The 26,675-nt window shown below is 35.1% G+C and overlaps 1 protein-coding gene across 1 annotated transcript; it reads right to left on the reverse strand.

Annotated features, from left to right (window-relative positions):
* Positions 1–24,573: 24,573 nt before the first annotated feature.
* On the reverse strand, positions 24,574–26,288 carry LOC107435923 (uncharacterized). The gene is made up of 3 exons (XM_060818847.1): positions 26,236–26,288; positions 25,276–26,090; positions 24,574–25,109 (listed from the first exon to the last, which is right to left on the reverse strand). Exons 2-3 carry the CDS (start codon positions 25,814–25,816, stop codon positions 24,574–24,576), a joined length of 1,077 nt encoding a protein of 358 aa, XP_060674830.1. The 5' UTR covers positions 25,817–26,090; positions 26,236–26,288.
* Positions 26,289–26,675: the final 387 nt, after the last annotated feature.

A 26,675-nucleotide genomic window follows, 5' to 3' on the forward strand; every position in this document is an offset into this window, starting at 1 on the left:
TCTCTTACTATTGATATCTATCCTCATTTATTTCTATCCCTCTCTCTTCCTCTCCCATCTATCATATTCAATTTCATCCTCTGTGTCTCCCTCTCTTTTTCTCTTTTCTTGATTACGTAGCTTTCAGTGTTCCTTCTTACTGACCAACCATTCCACAAAACCACCATTTTCTCACTTCATCTTTGTTATCGGTCTGCCAACAACTAGATAAAAAAAAAAAAAAAAAACACTCTGAAAAGCTTCATTGTGGAGCCCATAGACTTCAGGTTTCATGTCAGAACCCGTCTAAGATCCCTCACCGGAACCTTAGACAAGCCCTGATCCCAGGGAAACACCACCGAACCCTCCAGCGGAAAATCCGGTAGCATCTCCCCTAAGGGTAGGACTTACCACAAAACTTCCTGCACATGAAACACACTCCAATAAACACCGTCTTATTCCTCCCATCTTACTACAATTTGTTTCCATAAATTTACAGCACTCCAAAATAATAACAGGGAATTAATGCAGTATTTAATAAAATGTATCCAGTACAGTATACAGAGCATTATACAAATAAATATGAAATTAATACAATGTCAGATAAAGAAGCAATACAAGATGAAGAGGAAAAAGGGAGGAAATTCTTCTTGGACTTTCGGCAACGAACTGAGACGTTGGGCTCGCCCCAGACGATCAACGTCTCCCAATTCTTGTACCTAGGAGAACGGAATTTAGAAATATGAGATGCTAATCATCTCAGTGAGTGACCCTATATACCGTACAATTATAATAGTAACGATAATTATAGCATATTTGATTATTTAAAAATAAATAAGTAAATAAATAATAATTAATTGAAAATAATATTTTCTCTCAAAACCCTCGTCATTCACTCCATTGGAAAGGTTCCCCTTTTAAAACATTTTCGCAAAACCCAATCTTTATGCCCCAAAAATCAAGAAATAATAAAATTAATAAATAATTAAATAATCCAAATACGAATAAAATGCAATGAAATATAATAAAATAAATTTAGAATACTTGCATTAAAGAAATATAACATAAAGAAAAAATTCAATATATAATTCATAAAATTTGATTTAATAAATCAAAATAAACAGTATCAAAAATATAATTTAAATAATTACAAACAATCATGTAAAATAAGTAGTAGAAAAATACTATAATATTCATTTTAAATATTCAACCAATCTATATAATATTTTTATTGCAAGATGCATTTTAAAAGCATTAATTTAAAATACATGACATAAAATATGAACAATTACATTTTAGAAAATACTAATTGGAAATAGGTGATAAAACAAATTAAATTCATTTAATTTAAATACTGCTTTAAAACTTTAAGATTTGAAATTTATATCTGAAAAATAATACTTGACACACCACACTATATACCAGTGATGCCCTACGATACCCAGCGTCTCGAGCACCGTCCGGCGGGAGGTTAAAGAGAGAAACTTGCATATGGTCGCTTCGGTGTTCCGACAGTGCCGCTGCTTAAACCGTCAACCCGCCCATGGAGGGGGGCAGTTTATGTGCACTATATAAAACTTGCCTGCCCTCAGTTCGATGGCAACTCACGGGAGACATTATAACTTGCGCGCTCATTCACATATAGAGTACAAAACAAATTTTTCTATTTTTTCATGGCACTTAGAGCTAGCATTAGAGGGTTTCATCATATGTGGAGAGTTATGGCTGTTGATGGAACTACGCTGAAGAAAGGATATAGAGGTTTGTTATATATTGCATTATGTTTGGATGAGAATAATCAAATTTATCCACTTGCTTATGGAATAGGACCTGGGGAGACAGATGCAACCTACACGTGGTTTTTTTAAAGATTCAAAGAAGTGTTTGGTGATGATCCCAATATAGCTTTTATATCGACAGACACAAGAGTATTGTAAAAGTGATAGGACAGTTTTCCCTAATAATCACCATGGCCACTGTACATATCTTGGTACAAATTGGCGTGCTAAGAAGTTTAAAGGTAATGTCAATGCGATTATATCAACTTTTAATGATGCAGCTAGAGTATATATTATTGAGGAATTTGATAAGGCCATGTAGATTTTAAAAGGGGTTAGTATTGAAGTTGTACAATATCTTAAGGATGCCAATCCTACTAAGTGGGCTAAATCACATTTTTCCGGCAATAGATACAACATCATGACCACTAACATTGGAGAAAGCATGAATTCTGTGCTTCTTGATGCTAGGGATAAACCCGTTTTGGCACTACTAGATCACATCTGTGATGTCTTGTAAAAGTGGTGGTATGAATGTCAAAATAATGCAGCTGCAATGCAAACTCCTATTACTAACTAGTTGGAAAAGATCATGCAAGAGCTCTCAAATAATGGTAGAGGCTTCCGTATTATTCCATTAAACTTATACGAGTTTCAAGTTGTTGGCCTTGGTGTTTTGATTGGAGTTGTCAACTTAGAAAGTAAGACATGCTCATGCAAGGAATTTGGCATCGATGGATTTCCTTTTGTCCATGCAATTGCAGCATGTAAGTATAGACATATTTCTCCATATACCCTTTGCTTGGTGCATTACTCAGTTGAGTCTCTTCGTGATGCATATTGGGAGACCATATATTCACTTGGAGATAAATGTTAGTGGCATGCTCCACATGATGTCATAAATCATCGTGTACTTCCACCTGAGACTGGCAAACAGTCAGGAAGACTAGGAAAGAAACAGATTCAATCTCAAGGAGAGGAGAGTCTTTAATATAGATGGGGGAGGTGTAAATAGATTGGTCACAGCAGACGATCTTGCTTGACCGCCTTACCGCTACCAACCAACGACACCATTCAATATCTGGACCATAAATCTCTCTATGAGATGTTAAGCCCCTGGGGTATGTTATTCCATATATCTTACTATGTATGTGTAGTTTTGTTATCCGTTTAGTTGTGGTATGCTTGTGTTATGCAATGTTGTAAGAATGTAATTAGTAGCCCAACTGCTTAACGTGTGATTTGGTAAAAAAGTCGTTGGTTTCATGTATTGTTTTGTTGAAAAAGTCATTTGTCGTATTGTTTTGGTAAAATAGCATTGTGTGATCAGTTTGTTGTATGTTTTTTACTGTTATGAGGATGCTATTCGATAATAGTGATAATACGCTATTTAATGTGCTTATGGTTGGAATATCATTTATTCTTGGTGCACATAGCATTTTCAAAGTAGGTGTATTAATCTGTAATGATTCATAACACTTTTAAAAGAATTGGCAATTACCAATGACAAAAAATCAGTAATTACCGATGGTAACCAACGGTAATCCAACATAGGAGTCCATGTGCTTGCTGAAAAAATTACAAACAGTTTCCTTCGGTAATTACTGATACACCGTCGGTATTTGATGTTTATCCATTGTTTCAAAAGAAATCACCACAATTCCATCCGACAGCTTTGGTAATGTGTGTTTCCACCAAAAACATGCTAAATCTCAATTTTTTAATGATCCTCCACTAAAGATTCCAAAAAAAGATTGAAAAAAAAGGTGGGAAAATTTAAAAAAAAAAGATGATTACCGATGGTTTATCGGTAATTATCGATGCCGACGGTTTCATCGGTAATTACCGAAACCGTGTTGGTAATTTTCATTTGCTTATTTTTTCAATCCGAAAACTTCGATAATGTGTAATTCCATCAAGAACATGCTAAATCAAACTTTATTTATGATCCTCAACTTTAGAATCCAAAAAAAATATCAGAAAAAGTTTAAGAATTTCAAATCAAAATGATTACCGACGGACCATCGGTAATTACCAATAAGACCATCAGTAATCCATAGTAGGAGCTATTGTCCTTGCTGGAAACATTACCAACGGAAACATTGATAATTACTGAAGCCCCATCGGTAATTAGAAATTTGACATATTTTCCAAAGCAAATCAAAACAATTCAATTCAACAACTTCGATAATGTGTGTTTCCACAAAAAAAAAAAAAAAAAAAAAAAAAAAAAAAAAAAAGCTAAATCTAACTTTATTAGTGAAGAATCCACAAAAAGACAAGGAAAAAGTGGGAAATTTTCAAAAAAAGATGATTATCGATGGTGCAATGGTAATTACCGATGCCAATGATTTCATCGATAATTACCGAAATCCCATTGGTAATTTCATTTTACATATTTTTTCCAATCCGACAACTTCAATAATGTATGTTTCCACCAAGAACATGCAAAAACTAACTTCAATAATGATCCTCAACAATACAATCCTCAAAAAGTTTGGAAAAAGTTAGAAAATTTCAATAAAAAATGATTACTGATGGAATTGTTGGTGATCAATATTAGTTGTAAATTAAGTTGCTGGAAAAATTACCAACGGTTCCATCGATAATTACCGAAATCCCATTGGTAATTCCAATTTGACCACTTTTTCAAAGCAAATCACCACAATTCAATCCGACAACTTCGATAATGTGTGTTTCCACCTAGGACATGCTAAATCTAACTTTATTAATGATCCTCAACTAAAGAATCCAAAAAAAGATTGAAAAAAGTGGGAAAATTTCAAGAAAAGATGATTACCGATTGTGCATCAGTAATTACCAAAGCCCCGTTGGTAATCCCCATTTGCATATTTTTTTCAATCCGAAAACTTCGATAATGTGTTTTTCTACCAAGAACATGCTAAATCTAAATTTATTAATGATCTTCAACTTTAGAATCCAAAAAAAAAAAAGATCAGAGAAAGTTGGAAATTTTTCCACTTTTTCCCGATCTTTTTTTGGATTCTTTAGTTGATGATCATTAATAAAGTTAGATTTAGCATGGACTTCGTGGAAACACACATGTTCAAAGTTTTCGAATTGAATTGTTTTGATTTTCTTTGAAAAATATGTCAAATTTGTAATTATCAACGAGGTTTTGGTAATTACTGATGCACCATCAAAATCATCCTTATTTGAAAATTTTCCACTTTTCCCCTATCTTTTTGTGGGTTCTTTAGTTGAGGATCACTAATAAAGTTAGATTTAGCATTTTCTTGGTGGACACACACATTATCGAAGTTGTGGGATTGAATTGTTTTGATTTGCTTTGGAAAAATATGTTAAATTTCTAAGTACCGATGGGACCTCGGTAATTACCGATGTTTCCATTGGTAATTTTTCCAGCAAGGATTATAGCTCCTAATATGGATTATCGACGGTCTTATCGGTAATTACCGATGGTCCGTCGATAATCATTTTGATTTGAAATTCTCAAACTTTTTCTGATCTTTTTTTTGGATTCTAAAGTTGAAGATCTTTAATAAAGTTAGATTTAGCATGTTCTTGATGGAAACACACATTATCGAAGTTTTTAGATTTAAAAAATATGCAAATGGAGATTACCAATGGGGTTTCAGTAATTAGCGATGAAACCATCGGCACTGGTAATTACCAATGCACAATCGAAAATCATCTTCTTTTTTTTTTATAATTTTCCCACTTTTTTCGATTTTTTTTTTTGGATTCTTTAGTTGAGGATCATTAATAAAGTTAGGTTTAGCATGTCCTAAGTGGAAACACACATTATTGAAGTTGTCAGATTGAATTGTAGTGATTTTCATTGAAAAAATGGTCAAATTGGAATTACCAATGGAACCGTTGGTAGTTTTTCCAGCAACTTAATTTACAACTAATATTGATTACCAACAGTTCCATTGGTAATTATTGATAACCTGTCGGTAATCATGCAATTGAAACTCAAAAACAATTATAGTGGCAATTTATGCCCTCTGATTAATCTTGTTGATGGATTGAATGCCTTATTCAAAAATAAATTTGGTTTTGGGATTAAATCCCACTAAATTGATAATTATTTAATGAAAAATTTGCCAAAAAAGGTTATGAGAACTCAGATTTTCATCATCATCTAACATTAAAAGGATAGAACATATGTTCTTAAGCACCACTAGATCCATACTTCTTCCAAAATATAATCAGTTGTAAATTATCATAACCAACAAGAACACTAGCACCTGCAACTTTATGGAGAATGTTACCACTGGCACCCTTGAAGAGAGACTTGGCAATCTCGTTCTTCAAAATTTAAGAGAATTATACTTCACTACTTCACCAGAGGTCATCATCATTCTTCTACGAATAGTGTCAATTGGATAGGATATGCAAAAACCGCACCATTGGTAATGAGCCATCGACCAAACCATTGAATTTTCTTTCTCCTCCTTTTTTTGCATCCTTAGCATCATTAGCTAAATGGGTACGAGCATAGTCCAATGAATAGACAAAGGGAAGGGAAAAAGCACCAGCAGCACCTCCTGATGCCAAGTTACCAGCAAACCATTTCTAATGATTATCCCTGTTTATGGGAAGAAGGAAGAAACGGGCATGGATTTGGGATTGTGGTAGGAATTTAGGTTTGTGGTGTGGACTTCTTGAATGGAAAAAAAAAAAAAAGGAAAAGGACACTCAAGTCATTTTTAATTTTATCAAGGATAAAATAGGTATAAGAAGGTAGATAAAAAAATTTTGAAAAGGAGAGGGTATATTTCATTAAGCCCTCTTTGAAAGGGGCATGGGCCAAATTCCCATTAAGAAACTTCGAGATTGGGCTCTTTGAGTAAGGTATTAGCTTTTCTGAAAACGAATCTAATCTGCTTTATTAGCATGTAAACAGGGTTCACTACACCGAGCATGAGGAATATTGACAATATTTGCGATTAATCAAACTATGTTTCTTGAAATTAGATTTCTTTTCTTTCATCGAAAAATTAGGTTCTTTAAAATGCCAATTCGATATGAAAGAAGACGTTTCATTTATGCAAATGATGGATTTTTCCAATCTCATTACCCTCGGATAATCACCTTCGTGGCCTCAAAAGTGGGAACTTCATGTTGCACAGAAAATTTTTGTTTTTGTCAAATTATATAAAATTATTTTCGGGCACTTTCTATAAGTTTTTAGGAAAGATATAGCTTTGATGGTTGAGCATCTCTATCTATGCCATGAGAGTATGAATTCGAGTCATAGGATAAAAGATTTTGGATAATTTGTAATATTCAAAAAAAAAAATATTTTCAATTTCACATGAAAGTCTCTTCTCTTCATCTGAAAAAAATAATAAAATAAAAAGTGCTACTGCATGTTCATAGGTGTATTTAATGGGGGAAAAAGAAAGGAAAAAAAAGAAGAAGAGAAAATATAGTATATGAATGTTAGAACACCTTTTATTAACTTTCTTTTTTTTAAAATTTGGAAGAACACCTTATGTCAAGTTGAGAATTTAGAAAACTATAGTGTTTTAACTATTTTTTTTTTTTTTTTTGGCAGCTTTACTTATCTATTTATTTTGGGTTGAAGCAGAAACACTCATATCTAGAATAGTAGACTAATTAAGGAACCACAGTCGATTTTTTACCTAGCTAATTAATTTAATTTACATTTACTTTTTCATCCATAGGGATTATTTAACGTCCGTACATATGGTACAGGACCCGCTTCGGGAACCCTCCCAGAATCTCCCGGGTGGTCCCACCTAGTGAAGTCCCACTGGACAATCCTTAGAGAATATCCAATGGAACCTCACTTAAAACGTGGACAACGAACACAAGCGATAACTATAATACCTCAATATATGTATATAAAATTAAATCCACAACAACGTAAAGTCCACAACCTACCTACTGTACTATAGGCCATAACTACACACATAAGTACCATGGTCTCTACTGAGTCTCATAGTTAAAATCAGAGCATTCTAGGATTGGCAACGAAGTCTAGTAGTACAAATAAGTAATAAATAAATCCAGAAGATAACAATAGATAAATGAAAGATAAATACAGCTGCTGTCGTGGAAGGAACAAAAAGATAAGCTGTGCACGAGGCAGACTGTTACTAACTGCCTGGGCCTATGGGAACGAATTTAAAACAATAAAATGTGAGATAAAAAATCCTAGTGAGTAGCATGGTATAATAGAAAAATAATAATTCATTTCTGAAAAATCTTTCTCTTAAGACATCTCGTTCCACTTGTTTGAAAAGTTTCCCATTTAAAAATCATTTAACAAAACCCAAACTTGTACCCCAATTTAATATCATAAAAATCGATGCTCAAAAGTATGAATGAGTGATTATCGTAATATTATGAAATGTCCCAAATCAAGATATAAATATTTGAGCATAAAATATAATAAACACAGTTCCACCAAATAAATATGAAAGTACAGGAATCACCATAATATTTGTAAATCAACAATATATTGAAACGTATACAATGTACCATATGATGTATCAATCTGTAAACCGTGGGATACACCCACCTCGTGACCCTTAATATATGAACGGTGTCGTGGAAATAATAAATAACCGTCGGAACGTACCCAACCTCACGGTCCATGGCAAAAATATCCTGTGGGCCGAGTCCAACCTCACAGTACCATGGCAATAATAATAAACCTTCGGATAAACCTGACCTCACAGTCCGTGGCAATAATATCCTGTGGGCTGAGCCCAACCTCACAATACCATGACAATAATAACTTGTGGGAACATCCCAATCTCATGGTCCGTGGCAATAATATCCTGTGGGTTGAGCCCAACGCCACGGTATCGTGGCAAAACCCAGCGCGCTGTAATATAATATAATAAATACTGATCCAAGATATTGGCATTAAATGGTACATCAATTTAAAAATAACCGATACAATATCCTTCAAACAATCGTGTAATATCTCAAATACTTTTCCAAGCAATACTGTATCATGAGTCCTTATTTAATTTCCAAATTTATCTGCTTATTTAAATATTCCAAAAATTTCAAATCATCATTTCATAAAAAACCAGAAATACCACAGTGAAACATACTCACCATAAACCAATTTTAAGCATATAAAATTTTAAAATACTTGAATATGGTTAAAATTATATAATTTTCAATTTGCTTTCTCAAATCAATTATTTTCCAAAGTGATTTAAAACCTCAATACAAATACCAAATATTTAAATACCACAAGTTCATTCATGAACTCATTAGAATTGCCAAATGTTTAAAATATTGACAAAAGTCATACAAAATGATAACACATATATGTAAAAGCAGATCCTCATATATCCATAAAATTAACATTCAAATCAAACGATAGGTATAAGTAAAATACTCAAACCACATATATAATATACTATATACCCAAAACATTTTTAAAATTATAACCATTCACAGTACTGTAGATGCTCACGCATGCTCCTCTACAGGATCGCCTCCAGACTCAACTCGAGTGCCTTGGTCCAAAGTTTTCTCCGGTGGCCGGAAAACTCTGTTGAAGCTTTGGCCGAACTTTCCGTCATCGTATCTCCCAAACGGTAAGGAATCTGGGTAAAAGAACCATAGAAATGAGTTCAGAGGGGTCAAAAATAATGGAAAAGCTGTATGAGTTTATAACACCCTGTCCCAAAGTATGTCGGATTTTTTGATTGTTGATCGAGGTTGATAGTTGACCAAGAGGGTCAAAATTTTGACTTTTTGTTCTGGATGGAATTTTATGTTGACTGAGGCATCATTTCAATGTACGTATCGTCCCGAGTTTGTAAACTAGTAGCACATTGAAGTCGGAGCTACCGTTTGAAAGTTATGCGCAAGGCAAGTTGCGGTCCAAGCTGTCCAAGGGTGCCAATCTGACTTTTTATCTATGTGGAATTTTGATTTGACTCTTATATGGTTATAAAGTACTCGTCGATACGAGTCTATAGACTAGTGGCACGCCTAATTTGGATATCAGGTTAAAACGTTATGGACTCGCAAAATTTTTCTTATATAGTATTATTTTATATTATTTTTCATTAAATGGTGTTATTGTGAAAATGTGCACCATGTGTCAAGCCCTCAGCCCTTCCCGTGAGTGCACAGTGGCACCCACGGGATGGCCTCTTATTGGCTCAAACCTGTGTGTGAGCCGTGTGACCGGAGAGAGAGAGAGAGAGAGCGAGAAAGAGGGGGCAGGAGAGAGAGGAGAGACCTCCACCGGCCACCGCCGATTTGCTATTTTCCGGCCACCCTTTTTGCACACACGCCACCACACCTTGATGCCCACCTGAAAACCCGCTGGCCAGCCAAATATCACTGCCAACCGACCGTCGACGTGCCAGGATCTGAGGTTTTTCCGGCAGCGGCGTCGAAAACTTTCCACTTAGATTTCTCCCCGATCCAGCCTCCATTTGCCTCACGGCCAGTCCCATCCGTTCGCCATCCTCTGATCTGCATTTCTTCCAAAAAATCACGACCAGTGGCCACCGGACGTACTGCCGGCGGTCATGGTTCCGGTGACCACAGCGGCTCGTCGGGAAATCGACTTTCCGGCAAGTTCCCAGTTGCACCGCCCATCCTTTCTCACTAGTTTCAACCCCCTGAACCCAGATCTGAGGTCGGTTTCCTCCAACTCGCGGTGGTTTGTTAGATCCGAGAATCCAAAACTTGACACCTTTCTGATGAGATTTTGGCCCCCTCACATCCGATCTCCGGAAAGTGAGACCAAATTCGTAATCCTCATTTCACAAGCTTCGATTCGGTATATTACTCGTAAATTTTGGTTGTCGTTTGTATTCACTCTCCGGGTACCCATTTGGGAGTTATCCAATTAAAATATTAAAATAATTAGTTTTGTGTATTGTAGATATTTTAGGTGCAGGTGTGGGTAGTGGAGTTGATCCTCGAGAGGATCTCGATTGATACACATGCTTGAGATGAGTGACCCACCTTCAAAATTATTTTAGGATGTTCAAATATATATATATATATATATTGTGTTAATTGGTTATTTGAAGAATATGTTTTATGTGTTGAATATTTAGTAAATTTATATTTGGAATCTTGATGCCAAAATTGAATGAATTATAATTATTTGTGCATAAAAAAATATATATATATTTTGATTTCAAGAATTTTATGGATATGGAATTTTATTAATAATTGTTAAATTTTATTGTTGGAATATTGTGTAATTAGAAAGTTTTCATGTGAATTTTAATATATGTTTAATATTTGAAGGAATTTCCATTTAATTTTACAATGCCGATTTATAATGGTTTTAATATATGTGTTGTTGCGAAAAATGTATTTGGGATTTTAAAGGAATTATGGTTTAAGGTTTTTAATTAATTACTGTTGAGTTTGATGTTGATTTTATAATGCATAACAAATGCATTTACATTATTTTAAGAATAAATGAATTTCATGTGGTTTTAATATTATTTTTGGTATGATTTGATTTTAAAAATTTCAAGAAAAATATTGATTTAAGTTATGGTGCTTTCAAAATATATATTTATGCACTTGAAATATTATCTGGTGGATTTTATGATTTGGGAAAAGTTATTTGTATTATTGATGGTTTTACGCTGGTGATATGAAAGAAAAATATGGGAATGTGAATTTGAAAAATGGTATAATTCCCAGGTTTGTTTTGGAAAAATTGGGTATTTTAATAATAAACTTGGTTATTTATTTTAGATGCACTCATACAGTACTGGTGTTCTGTACTGTATATGTGGACGAGGGCAGGCAAGTTTTATATGGTGCACATAAGCCACCCCCCTCCATGACCGGGTTGACGGTTTAAGCAGCGGCGCTGTCGGGACGCCGAAGCGACTGTATGCAAGTTTCTCTTTTTAACCTCCCACTGGATGGTGCTCGGGACGCTGGGTATCATAAGGCATCACTGGTATATAGTGTGGTGCGTCAAGTATTATTTTTCAGATATAAATTTCAAATCCTAAAGTTTTAAAGCAGCATTTAAATTAAATGTATTTAATTTGTTTTATCACCTATTTTCAATTAGTATTTTTCTAAAATGTATTTAGTCATATTTTATGTAACTTATTTTAAATTAATGTTTTTAAAAATGTATCTTGCCATATTTTTATTATATAGATTGATTGAATATTTTAAAATAAATTTTATAAGATATTTTTACTACTTATTTTACATGATTGTTTGTAATTATTTAAATTATATTTTTGACACTGTTTATTTTAGTTTATTAAGTCAAATTTTACAAATTATATATTAAATTTCACTTTTATGTTATATTTCTTTAATACAAGTATTCTAAATTTATTTTATTATATTTTATTTGTATTTGGATTATTTAAATTTTTACCAAATTAATTATTCCTTGATTTTTGGGGCATAAAAGATTGGGTTTTGTGAAAATATTTTTAAAAGGGAAACTTTTTCAATGGAGTGAATGGTGAGGGTTTTGAGAGAAAATATTACTTTCAATTAATTATTAATTATTTACTTATTTATTCTTAATTATTCAAGTGTACTATGACTATCGTTGCTATTATAATTGTATAGTAGATAGGGTCACTCACTGAGATGATTAGCATCTCATATTTTTAAATCTGTTCCCCTCAATACAAAGATTGTAGACGTTCATCCGGAGCGAGCTTGATCTTCGTTGCTGTCGTATTTCGAGGAGTTCTCTTTCTTTTCATTTATTTCTATTGTAATATTTCTTTCATCCTTTGTTGTATAACTTTCATACTTAATTGTACCCTATGATGCTCTGTATACTGTATTGGATATATTTTATTAAATACTGCATTAGTTTCCTGTTTAATTTATGGAAGTGCTAATTATTGTGGAATTAAATTGTAGTAAAGTGGAGAAATAAGGCGGTATGTATATAGAAGTGTGTTTTCAGTACAGGGAATTTGTGGTAAGTCCAACCCTTAGTGGAGGTTCTGCCAGATTTTCCATTGGAAGGTCCGGTAGGGTTTCCCTGGGATCAGGGCTTGTTTAGGGTTCCGGTGAGGGATCTTGGACGGGTCCTGACAGGGTTGGCCTGAAACAGCCAAAAATCTCAAAAATCCGACGACCCACCTCGCCGGCCATGGCCGCGCCCGCCAGATCCGAGCGCGTCCGACCACCGTTCGCTATGAAATTTCATGGTTAAGCTCACCTCAACATTCTCTTCCTCCATGGCCGGCGCGTGTAACATCTTGGAGGACAGGATGGGTAAAAATGGCGGTGAGTCAGTTCACCATTAAACAGGTCGAAACGATCCAGTTCGAACCCACAGTTTTGGAGGAAGAATTTCTGGGATTTTGGGGCTGAAAGAGGTATTTTGGAATTTGGTTTCCTATTTGGCACATTTACCGAAGCTTGTATGGAGCCTAGGTCACTAACAGACAAAAACTTGGGTACTGGTTTGGATACTGATATAAAACTTATGCTTAAAACTTCTCAGGACCATAACTTTTTATCCGTGACTCGGAATTTGATGTGCCACTAGTCTATGAACTCGTATCGACGAGATCTACGCAATGGTATCTCAGTCAAACCAAAAATATTGGCTATCAGAAAAGTCAACTTGGACCCACATATTGTTCACTTGATCAAACTTGGTCAACTTTGTCAAACTTGTTTAATCATGTCTATTTTTTGGTATGGGATGTTACATACGTGAGTCTTTGATATGAAACTTAAAAGAAGATACTCTTGATGGTTGAATAGGTAGAGAAGAGGGAGAATACAAGGAAAACAGTCCCAATAATCATGGAACTAATGGTGAAAAGATCCTTGAAGTAAACCCTCATGAGGGTTGCCTTGAAAAAGTTCCAGGGATTGTCATAATACTGGTTAAGTCTTTGGCAGAGACCAGCGTAGAAGTAACGTGATACCATAATTGGTCACAAAGTTTGTTAACCATGCGAACCACTGCCTCATTGCTGCCTAGCCAGTTGTGAACAATTTTCTTGTCGAACATAAATTCCACATCTTTGGCGGTGCTGATGAGTTGATCCAGCAGGAAAACATAATTGCAGATAAAAGGCTCATCCGGATAAACAAACTACTCCAAAGCCATGACATTTCTCATGATGCATTCGATGTTGCCTTGTACCTTCAGTTCAGGGATTTCCAATTTCAAATAATTCCGATATACACCTTTAAACATGGGATAAGGCTTTGTTTTTTTATTAATGTCAGCTATAACTCTATTCTCTTTGCATCTCACAAACTTCACCCCTGCCCTACTCAGTTGTGTTGCAGTACAGAGATAGAAAATAGCATCATCCTTCTCTAGAAACTGATCACCCGGAAGCATAAACTTTCTAACCAAATCAGTGAAATGTTTGATTCTCTTGAATGGGATCTTAATTTCACCATCTTTTAAATCCTTGACGGTGGATTTTGTTTGGGGATTGTGTCAGTAGCATGTATGTTCTCTTGGCGAGAGGTTTTCTAAACCAGTAATAACCAAGGAAGAATTCACAGGAAATGTTCTTAAAGAAATCGCTATGTTTACCTTCCCCAGTTAGCCCTGATAGATGATGATTATTTTTACTCTCTGCCCTGTTTTCATCCTCAGGTAGATGAAGTCAAATAAAAACAAAATATGGGAGCTGATTTTCAAGCATTATCAAGTCCAGTTTTATACCTGTCTTCAGCCATAGTATTTTCAGTATGTAATCGTCTGAACGGTTTTCATAGTTTCTCAAGAAGAGCTCAAAGATGAAGCAGGCATCTCGTAAAATCATGCGGATGAAGTCAAGCCGACTACTAGCAGCAGTAGGATCAAAGTCAAAGGTTACTGCATAGCTACCCTAGATGCGTGGTAGTAGTTTGTCCATGAATTCAATCCTTCTTCCCTCCTTTATATGCTTCCATGAGTCCCGATTCCAGAATTGTTGCTCATATTTGAATTTTTGATGCTCCATTGCATTCAACTTTGGATTGCCATGGTGAAGAAGGCCAATGGAAACTAGATGGGGAGTGTAAGCTTCTTCGTTTACCTTGCGGAGCTTCTCCGGAACCTTATAGATCCAACACGTATTGTTCAGGTTATAGATAACGTGAATAGTTAAAAAGAAGCTATTTCATTTAATCAACAGAAGTGCTTATATACATGATGGAATACAAGATAAATATCTAATAACTAAACCTATACACATATGACATTCAAAATACAAGTAACCAATATTCAAAATACAAACGACAGATAGACAGATTTTGGAAGCATAGGAGTCTTCTTTATCTCCATCATTATCTCTATTATGCCCCCTCAAGCTGGTGGTAGTGGAACGAACACTAAGCTTGGGCCTAAGGAAATGCAGACATTGCCTGGACAGCGGCTTCATGAGAGCATCAGTAAGCTGTTCCTTGCTAAATACATGACAGACCCGTAATTCACCACTTGTGACTTTCTCCCGAACAAAATGAAAATCCACCTTGACATGCTTCATCTTCGAATGAAGAATAGGATTGGCACAAATATAAGTTGTACCAACATTATCACAATAAATAACAGGGACATTTGGAAGAGTAACCTAAAGTTCACGCAGCAATGATCGAAGCCAACACAATTTAGATGTTGTTGCTGCGACAGACCTATACTCAACTTCGGTTGAGGACCTAGACACTGTCTGTTGGTTCTTAGACGCCCACGAGATAGGATTTAAGCCAAAAAATATAAGCGGATGTAAAAGTACTGTTATATCTATTTCTTGCCCAGTCAGCATCACTGTAGGCATGAAGAGAAAGGGAAGAGCCACGCCGAAGGAAAAGACCAAAGGTGTTGGTACATTTAAGGTAGCGAAGAACATGTTTAACTGCAGTCCAATGAGTTTCAGTTGGCTTGTGCATAAACTGAGACAACTTGTTAACAGAATAAGAAATGTCAGGCCATGTTAGAGACAAATATTGTAAGAGACCAACTACTTGACGATATTGAGTTGCATCGGTCAAGTTAGTACCATCATAACATAAGAACAGGTGAGGTTGGCCATAGGAGTTGTGACAACCTTGGCATCAGTCATACCAGTGTACTCATAAACTGCAATATACTTTGATTGTGTGAGAAGAAGACCTGAAGGAGAGGAATGAACCTCAACACCTAAAAAATAACTCAGCAGTCTAAGGTCTTGAAGAGAGAATTTCCAAGAGAGAGCTTGAACAAAAGCAGAAAGAGCCGAATCATTGTTACCCGTTAATATAATATCATCAACATATATCAATAAGTAAAGAATCACACGCGATCTATTGTAGATGAATAGAGATGTGTCTGAGAGAGAATTTACAAACCCATGTGAGAGAAGAAAGGATTTTAACTCCATATACCACGCCCGAGGTGCCTGTTTAAATCCATAGATTGCTTGACATGAGAAAGCTTACTTGGATCAATGAAACATTGAGGTTGAGACATATAAACCTCTTCATTCAACTTACCATGGAGATAGGCATTGTTAATATCCAATTGCCGAATAAACCAATTTTGAGATAAAGAAAGAGACAAAATAAGCCGGATGGTTGTAGACTTAATAACCGGGCTAAATGTTTCAGAGTAGTCAATACCTGGACGTTGATTGTACCCTTTTGCAACCAAGCGAGCCTTGTAGGGACTGATTGAACCATCTGGATTTTGTTTGATTCGAAACACCCATTTGCTGCCAACAAGATTTTGAATTAAGGCATCATATTTGGAAGACATAGCTTTGGCCCATTCAGAACTTTTCAAAGCCTGAGTAACTGAACGAGGTTCTTGGTCTTGAGATGAAGCCACAGCAACAAAAAAATTACTATGTCTTGGGCTTGAAAATATTGTTCATGGACTTGGTATGTATACATGTGTTCTACCTGCTGCTGTGACAGTTAACCGTGGCAGATTCTCATAAAGAGTAGTAGGTGGCATGAAGGATATATCATGAGGAGAGATTGTTGCTTCCTGCAAACCAGAGTGAGAAGGAGATATATGTAGGCTGTCAGGATATGAAGGAAAAGGAGGAGATTCACGTGAATTTGGATTAGAAGAAGATAAAGGTAAAGGAGGTTCACATGATGGTGGTATAGGAGTAGGTGAAGTTTGACTAGAAGTGAAAGACAAGTCATTGGTTAGGTGAGAGGAGTTGTTGGAAGAAAAAGGAAGTAAGTTATGAGGAGAACACGTGTGTGGAAGAGTGCATGGTGAGAGGGACTCATTATTTGAGATTGACTCGTCATTTTGAGTGGGTAAAGAAGAATTGATTTTTTTATATGGAAAAATAGACTCAACAAAAGTGACATGGCATGAGATAAATAATTTTCCCATGGAAAAATCAAAACAAATATAGGCACTTTGATTTTTTTGGTAACCCAAAAACACACACGGTTGGGATGTTGGGTCTAGTTTATGACGAGATAAGGCTTAACCCAAGGATAACAGAGGCAACCAAATATTTTTAAATGATGATAAGTAGGTAATTTTTGAAAAATAATTTCAAAGAGAGATTTGAAATGAAGAGTTGGAGTTGGTAATCTGTTTATCAAATAGATAGCTGTAGAAAAACTATAAATCCAGAATTTCAAAGGCAATCCATCTTGAGATAACAAAGCTAACCTAGTCTCTCTAATGTGTCTATGACGTCTCTCTGCGTACCCATTATGTTCTGGTGTATGAGGAGGAGTGAGAAAGTGAGCGATTCTAACTTGTTCAAAATATGATTTAAGTTTAAGAAATTCACCTCCATTATCAAAATAAAAAGAGATGATTTGTTTTTGAAAAAAATTTTCAACATTATTTTTTAATTTTAAAAAAATGGAATACACATAAGATTTTTGCTTCATGGGAAACCACCAGATATATTTTGTATAATGGTAAAAAAAAATGACATAGTATCGAAACCCATCAACAGAAATTAATGGCGCAGGACCCCAAACAGCTGAATAAATCAATTGTAAGGGTTGTGAGCTAGTCATAGAAGAAACATGAAAGGGAAGCTTATGAGCTTTATTGCATTTGCAAGGATTACAGTTAAAGGAACTAAAAGAAGACACTGGTAATGAAAATTGAGAAATTAAATGACCTAAAATCTTATTCGAAGGATGTCCTAGACGACTATGACAATTCTGATAAGAGGTATTGACACTGGAAAAGGAAATAGGTAATGAAGTAAAAGATTGTGTAGAAGGAAACCATTCATATACTCCTCCATTATTTGGTCTTTGAAGCAAAGTCACCCCCGTTGAGATATCCTTCACAACAAAAGCATGTGGTGAGAATTTTATTTTTACATTATTTTGTTAACAAAATCTGGAAACAAATATTAAATTTCTTGTCATTTTTGGAACACAGCACACCATCTAAAGTAAGAGAACAACTAGAGGCAGGAATAGAAGTTGAACCAACATGAGATATATGTAAACCATTACCATTACCAACCATGATCTCATCAGTACCATCATAATCTAAATGAGAGGACAAGTTCTGGAGGTCATTGGTGACGTGATGGGAGGTGCCAAAATAAGCAACCAGGACGTCGGGGATGGATGTGGAGAGGAACCCGAGAAAGCTAGTGGTCATAATCTAAATGAGAGGACAAGTTCTGGAGGTCATTGGTAACGTGATGAGAGGTGCCAAAATCAAGCAACTAGGACGTCGGGGATGGATGTGGAGAGGAACCCGAGAAAGCTAGTGGTGCTGGATAAAAAGCATAAGGCTTCTGACCAAATCTTGGAGTTGGAAGCAAACCTTGTTGAGGCATGGAAGACCACTGTTGTTTCAGTTGAGGACAAAATTTTGCAGTATAACCAAGTTGATCACATAACTAACATTTGCCATGGTATTGTCTAGAAGATGCATGAGAGTAATTGCTACGAGATGAAGGAAAGGAGGATTGGAAAGGCCGAGTACCTGGTTTCTTGGAGAAGTACAAGGAAAACCAGAAGAAGGGATGTTTTGGTGGGCAACATGTAACAGTCCAATGTTTTGGTAGGCAACATGTAAAAAAGTCTCTCAAGATAAAGGTATCCACACCCTCTTATAAGGCATGCTTCGTTTCCCTTTCTGATACTAACTGTAACAACCCTCTTCGTTCCCCTTTCTGATACCAACTGTAACAACCCAATCTACCTGGATAAGGCATGCTTCGTTCCCCTTTCTGATACCAACTGTAACAACCCAGTCTACCTGGATAAGATATTGTCTGCTTTGGGTCCAGCCCACACAGCTTTAAAAGGCCTCTCAAGGGAAAGGTATCCTCACCATTTTATAAGGCATACTTCGTTCCCCTTTCCAACCGATGTGAGATCTCACACAACATGAGCAACAGCAACAGATTCATCACTGATTTGAGAATCAGTTTTGTGAAGGTAAGCCTCATATTCCAAGAGCCTTTCATGTAAATCTTCAAAAGAAATTTCAGTATCTCGGGATCAAAGTGCTGTAGAAATTTCTTTTAAATCAGAATTTAAGCCATTGATAACATAAATGGTTATTTTTTCATCTTTGAGAGGTGCATTAAGCAAGGCTAGCTCATCTGCCGCTCCTTTGATATCAAACATATGGGTGGTGATATTTCGAGATCCTTGAGGCTTGACAAGCCGCTTCCGAAACCGAATTATGCAAGCCCTGGATGGCTTGGCATATGTGAGTGAGAGTTTAGTCCATAATTCATGGGAAGTTTTAGCCAAGGCAACCATGGGAGCAAGATCACGAGACAAGGATGCTAATAAAGACCAATAGAGAAGCTGATCCTGTCGGGTCCAATACATATATGCTAGATGGAAAGAGGAAGGTGGACACAAAAGAGAGCCATCAATGTAACCAGTAAGGGCATAGAAATAAAGAAGGGCATCCCACCGAGCTTTCCAAGTAAAAAACGTTATCAGAGGTCAGACGAATAGGAGCTTGAGTAGCAACATTTAGGAAAACTAAGTTGGCAAAGTCAAAATTTTGAGTATCAGTCATGGAAGTAGAGGAAGAATCAGCCATAACAGCCCAAAAAAAAAAAAAAAGAAGAAAACTGAAAAAAAAAAATAACTATTTAGAGTAAGGGCTCTGATACCATATAGAGAACATGAATAGTTAAAAAGAAGCCATTTCATTTAATCAAGAGAAATGCTTATATGCATGATGGAATACAAGATAAACATCTAATAACTAAACCTATACACATGAGACATTCAAAATACAAGTAACCACTATTCAAAATACAAATGACCGATAGACAGATTTAGGAAGCATAGGAGTCTTCTTTATCTCCATCATTATCTCTATTACAGGTCAGGTTCCAAATCCTTGGGCCTGTCGATGATGACCGGCTGATCAGGCAACTCCTCCTTCGAAATAAAATGGTGTGATGGTGATGCCATTCTCTTTCCCTTATGACATCCAGATCAATGAGAAAACAAAGTAAATCAATTTGGCTATATGTACATGTACTTAGCTAGCATTGGATTATTTAACAATTATTAATTTGAAATGCAATATGTTTTCGGTCATTTCTCTTCATTAAAAAACTAATAAATTATTAATGGATCACATGTGGTTTTACAAATGGCTTACCTTCCTAACTTTTTTTTTTTTTTTTTTAATCAAGCTTTCTCACCAATTCTTAAACCACTTGGGTTTACTCTACGTTTACACCAATAAAGATCAGCATAATTATTGGGACCAAATAGTGGAGTATATATATTTATTTCTAAAATACATAAACAAAAATGAAAAGTAAGCAGTACTCCATCCAGTGGCAAAGTGAATGCTTTTATACTGGCAGAGAGCAAAGCTCGTCCTTATCGTAAATGTAAGTTTAACCGGACAAGTAAACTTGCAATAAGTGAGGTTGGTTTAATTCACTTCCACACCTTTGAGAATCATTAGTTATGGGTTCAACCCACCCTAGAAATAATTGCAATCCATAAAAAATAAAAAATAAAAAAGAAAAATCACTATCTTTTCTTTTTTTGTTTTTTTTTTTTTTTTTGGTTAAAAGAAAATTTGATATCTGTGCAGTATAGAAATTAACATTTGGATATCGATTTGTTTCATTTGGTCCTCGTCTATGCTTAACTTTTAATCATAGCTATTCATTTCTAATCTATTTAATTTAATGACCAAAATTAATCGCATATTATTTTATAACATATAATTTTCATATGACCACTAAAACCAATGTCACATGACTTTCATATGACTACTAAAGCCCACAAATATGCACTTTTTTTTTCCTAATGGACTACACATCTGCAATTAAAGTTACTTTTATTTTGTTCCATTAAAAAAGAAAAAAAAAAAAAAGAAAAAAGAGAAACAACAGAGACAAGATATTGGCCGCCATTGAAGCTCCATGTCCACCTCTTTTATTTCTCTCTATAAGAATACTCATAACAGTGCACTCGAAACAATATTACTTTTTATATACTTCAAATGGTTGAGAACCAAGCTCCCATCAACAAAATAAAAAAATAAAAAATAAATAAAAAAATAAAAAAAAAAAAGAGATTGGTCGCCATTGAATCTACCCTGTCTCCACCTTTTTTTTCCTTTTTTTGGGTAATTTACACTGCCTCTGTTTCACCTCCAGCTTCATATCAATATATATAGATATATATATATATATATTATATATATACACACTTCATATATACACATGTACTGTTCGTACTTAGATTCACCAACAAAAAAAAAAATATTCCTCGTACTTAGCATCCCCTTTTTCTTTTTTTAACTTTTTTACACTTTTCAAATTTCGAGTGCTTTTCATTTAACTTCAACCCCGGCCCCTTTTCTCTCTATCTATTCGCATCACTTCCATGTTCTATACTCAATAATCAATCAGTACAACCATGAACTATCTCCAAGGATAGAATAGTTACCACAGTACAAGATTTAAGCAATTTAGCAACTTTGAACCTATGAACAGAAGTAAGTCTCTAAGAATCGTTAAAAAATATAAGCCAATTCAGTACAACCATGAATTCTGGTCCAGCTTAAACCAGATTTCGGACAAGTCTAATGTAAGCAATGATGAACTGTTCGTAACGAATTTACACATTTAAACTACAAATACAGAGACATGCACACAGAAATGTATGACAAATAAAATGAAGCTTAATTATAATGTCTTGAGCTGATGTTGAGCATCGTACTTGGAGGAGAATTCAGCCTCCTCAAAGTGCGTACTCTCTTCATTTGTACTACTACGGAACATCTCGTGTGTTCTTGTTGTATAAACTCTAAAGAGATGATCCATTATAACCTAATTATATAAGGCAGGACAATATCATTTTTCTTTTAATTGAAATTATAATGAATGATAACCCACCAGCATATAAAAGATTATCAAAACTCAAAAAGATGCACTTACAAGCACAGAGAACGTCAGATATGATATCAAAAATCAAAGTACGTTGCAAGCCATACAAAGGAAACAGAATGATGGCAAAAAAAGCTATTCAACTGACCAACAATATTGTTGGATAAAAGCTGGGCGAGTCCTTGCTATTCAACATGAGATGAGGGAAGTTGTAGATAGAGCATTTCGAGTGCCACAACTTCCTACATCTATATCCAACTCCCAAGGATAAGGCCTAAGGGCCAAACCCATCACTCATACTATTGCCAGCTATTCCACCACCCATATATTAAAAGCACATCAATAATGATCCAGAATTAATAAATACCATTTTGGCACTCTATGACACTTAATCCTTACTCGGAGAGTAGTAGAAATTTTTGTTAGGTTTGTCAACGTTATTCTTTATTGATAGGAACCCCTTCAAAAATTTAAATGTTCTTCTTCATTTATCCTACTCTGTTTGGTTCGCCTGAGAAAAAAATGCATTGAATTCAAGGACTTCCAGTTTCAAATTAAGAAACACAGTGTTCCAACGCCATAACGTTTCTGATAATGCATTCTGTGTCGTCTTCTTCCTTGAATCCAGGTACTTCCAGTTTCAAATTTCCCAGAGATACACATATTTGTACTCTGTTCTATCTTTATGTCGGCTAGGCGTTGATCCTTAGGTGGCACGAAGTCCACCCCAGCTCTATCTAATTTTTTTGCAGTGTAGAGACAGCTGATATTGCCAGCATCAATGGACACCTTCTGTTTGGACACAGAAACTGTCTGACCAAATGGATGAAATGTTTGATTCTCTTGAAGTGCTGCATTTCCTCATACGGGGGCTGTGCATTATTCGCCGAAGAAATCTGCTTGATCGCTTTGCAAACAGGGCATTACAACCATGATTACCAAAGAATATTCCACCTGCATGAGGAATATTGACAATATTTTTTATTAATCTTAAACAGTGCTGCTTGAAATTCGATTCTTTAAAATGACAACTTTAATTGCCTTTAAATATGATCGTATCTATATGAAAAATAAAACGCTTCGTTTATCCAAATGATGTGATTTTTCCAATCCCTTTACCATCTGGTAATCACTTTTGATTACCTCTAGAATGGGAACCTTATGTTGAACAGGAACTTCCTTTTTTTGTCAAACAATATGAATTATTTTTTGCTATTTCCTTTAAATTTTTGGGGAAGATTGTAATTTTACATGGTTTTAGATCCTTATTATATATATATTTTCAATTTCACATATGGATCTCTTTTATTTATCTGAAATAAAATATAAATGTAAATTCCTGTTATGCGCCCGGCCGGTAAAATGGCATTTAAAAAAAAAAAAAAAAAAAACATAGTATAATAACCATAGCACGCCTTGTACAAATGTGAGATTTTTGGAAAAAGTAGTATTTTAATATATCATTTTTCTGTTCAGCTTTTGTTAGATGAAAATTCGAAAACAAATTCATGATTATCAATTAATCGGCACTTCGTTTATATATTTATTTTGGGTTCAAGCAGAAATAGATGGCAATTAACTTCACAGGTAAAGCCTCTGGATAAAATATATAAAACAACAACGCCATGTTTGGTGCCGCGTATTATTTCAACGCAAAACAACGTATGGCAAGTATGATCACGTTAACCACGGTGCATTAGCTAATACTGGGCCCAACATTTTGCCGCGTTGTCAATACCCAGTTGGAGGTGGTATTAGCTTGTACAAGGTCCACTGATGCCGTTTTGTTTCCTTCCTTTCTTCTTTTTCCGCTTTTGTTTATATATATGTGAAAACTGTTTTATTTTGCAAAAATTATTGTTTTAAATTTAATATTAAAAACATTTATATTGGGAAAGCTTTTGTGTTTTTTTTCTTTTTCTTTTTGTGATATGCACATATATTCATGAGATAACTACTATGTGTAAGATAATTTTGTAAAAGTTAATTTTTAAAATTTTTTAATATTATACACTTTTAGATAATGTTATTATTTATGAATAATAATAATAAGTTTACCAAACAAAAATGAATACATAATTAATATTATGAACAATAAATTATTTACATAAATGGTAAGTAATAATACAAAATCAATATCGTTTACTTTTCTTACTTAGTATAGTAAAAATCAATTCAATCATAAGACATTCATTTAAATATTTTAAAATTTTCAAAGTTAATTTTTTAAATAATAAACATTGTATATCAATTTATAAAGGTTTATTATATGGAGTGCACCACACACCCTAAAATGATAATATTGTACAAACAAATAGGACACAGACTAATACAGCACAACTAATACAGCATGCCAAACCGACCATAACAGTACAATAGAGAAACCGCGTACACTCAGTACAATAGAAAGAAACAACGTACACTTTATCTTTTATCTAGCTAATTGATATAACTACACTTACATTGTCATCCATCGGGGATTATTTAACGTCGTTCGTACGTCTGTCCTTGCATCATTTTGTTATTTGAAACTAACAGAAGAGATTCTTGATGGTTAACCAGGTAGAGAAAATGGAGAATACAAGGAAAAAAGCCGCAACAGCAGTGGAAGAAATAGTAAAAAGGTCCTTGAAGTAAACCCTGTTGAGGGTTGCCCTGAAAACGTTCAAGGCATTTTCATGATGTTTGTTAAGTTCTTCGCAGAGCTGATTGTAGAAGAAATTTGATACCACAATTTGGTCGCACAGTTTGTTAACCAAGTCAACCACTGCGTCGCTGTTGCCTAGCCAGTTGCTAACAATTTTCTTGTCAATTAGAAATTGCACATCTCCCTGAGTGCTGATGAGTTGGTCCAGCAGAAAAACATAATTGCAGATAAAAGGCTCACGTGGATAAACAAACTGCTCCAACGCCATGACGTTTCTCATAATGCATTCGGTGTCGTCTTTTACACTCAATTCAGGGAACTGCAAATCCAAACAGCACCCATTTAACCAACAGAGGCCACCCTTCTTCTTTATGTCAGTTAGTCTAGCTTCTTTATCTCCACGCCGAAACTTCACGCCCGCTATATCCAGCTGTGTTGCAGAATAGAGACAGTGGACGCCACTGTCACTAAAAGGTTTGTTCTTCTTTCAGTCGACCGGAAGCATAAGCTATCTAACCAAATCAGTGAAATGTTTGATATGCTTGAATTCATCACATTTAATTTTTTTTCTCGGGGTGGAATATACCCAGGAATGTTGATTTGGAGGCGGCGGCAGCGGCCTTGGCGGTCGTGGCGGCGGCACCGCTGGCGGGAGATCTTCCAAATTTGTAATACTCAAGGAAGAATTCAGCGGCAATTATGCAAATGAAATCATCCCTTACACTTTTCTCATTTAGTTTTGGTAGATACGTAGGCACATTAACTGGAGTTTGTTTGAACATGAAGTCGAATAGATCAGTGAGAACAGAATATGGAAGCTGATTTTCCAGCAGTATCAAGTCCTGTCTTATAGCTTCCGTCAGCCATGGTCTTCTCAATATGTAGCCCTCTGTATGTTTTTTGATTTCCTCAGGTAGCTCCACTGCAGCATCACTTTGCTTGTTTTTCTCATGTGGCTGAGGTTCATGCCTTTTATTATGTAGCTGAATTTCATAGTTTCTCAAGAAGAGCTCAGAGATGAAGCAGGCATTTTGTAAAATCACGCGTTTCAACGCCGACGTATCTACAGACTCAAACGTCACTGCATACTTACGCTGGATCTTTTCCAGCCAATCATTTTCTTCCATGAATTTCGTCTTCGAAGTATGTTAACAGAAGTCGCGATTCCAGAATTCTTGCTTATATTTGATCTTGTGAATCTGCATTGCCTTCAGCTTTGGATTGCCATAGTGAAGAGGGCCAATGGAAACTAGCTGGGGAGTGTAAGCTTCTTTGCGTATATTTCTGAGCTTCTCCGGAACCAGATGGATCCAACACGTCTCTTGCGGCGGGTGAGGTTCCAAGTCCTTTGGAATCTCGATAATATTAATATTATGTTGATCAGATGCCAGTCCCCTTTCCCTAAAGACATGGCATATCCAGAAATTACATTCAACTGGATTAACTAATGTAATAAATCTTATAAAATAAATTCTTATATGAAAAATGAGCCCATAAATATCACATATTCGTGGCAAATTAAAACTATAAAACCTTAATTTCTTACTTATTCGAACCCTCTGGAATGTCGTTAATGCTCTTCTTGTCAAGGAAAGGCTCCGTTGAAATCTCTTGTTCCTTATCATGTAGGTATACAGATGCCATTCTCCTTTCCCTTGATACACATCCATAAATGAGAAAAACAAATCAAATGGATATGTTCATAGTTCATAGAACTGGAGTAATTAATAGTGTATTTGTTGATCTTTAATTGCCGACAGATACACTATCCAATTAAAGAACGACAAATACACTATTAATTACATATCATATTAAAAAAGATATACTTCAAATATATATATATATATATATATATATATATATTTAATTACATAAAATCTCTCCTTGTTTTTTTTTTTTTTTTGTTCTTTTAAATTTTTTTCTTCACTTATGCCCTTTTTTACTCATTTTGGTTTACTGTATATATATATATATATATATATATAT

Source organism: Ziziphus jujuba, chromosome 7 (assembly GCF_031755915.1).
Source record: "Ziziphus jujuba cultivar Dongzao chromosome 7, ASM3175591v1".
NCBI lineage: Eukaryota > Viridiplantae > Streptophyta > Magnoliopsida > Rosales > Rhamnaceae > Ziziphus > Ziziphus jujuba.

Bases quoted from the DNA above. Each gene is read 5' to 3' on its own strand.
- LOC107435923 (XM_060818847.1), bottom strand. From the start codon at position 25,816: ATGGAAGAAAATGATTGGCTGGAAAAGATCCAGCGTAAGTATGCAGTG. The intron at 25,110-25,275 runs GTATATTCCACC...AGCTGGATATAG, and splicing joins CTCCAAATCAACATTCCTGG to CGGGCGTGAAGTTTCGGCGT.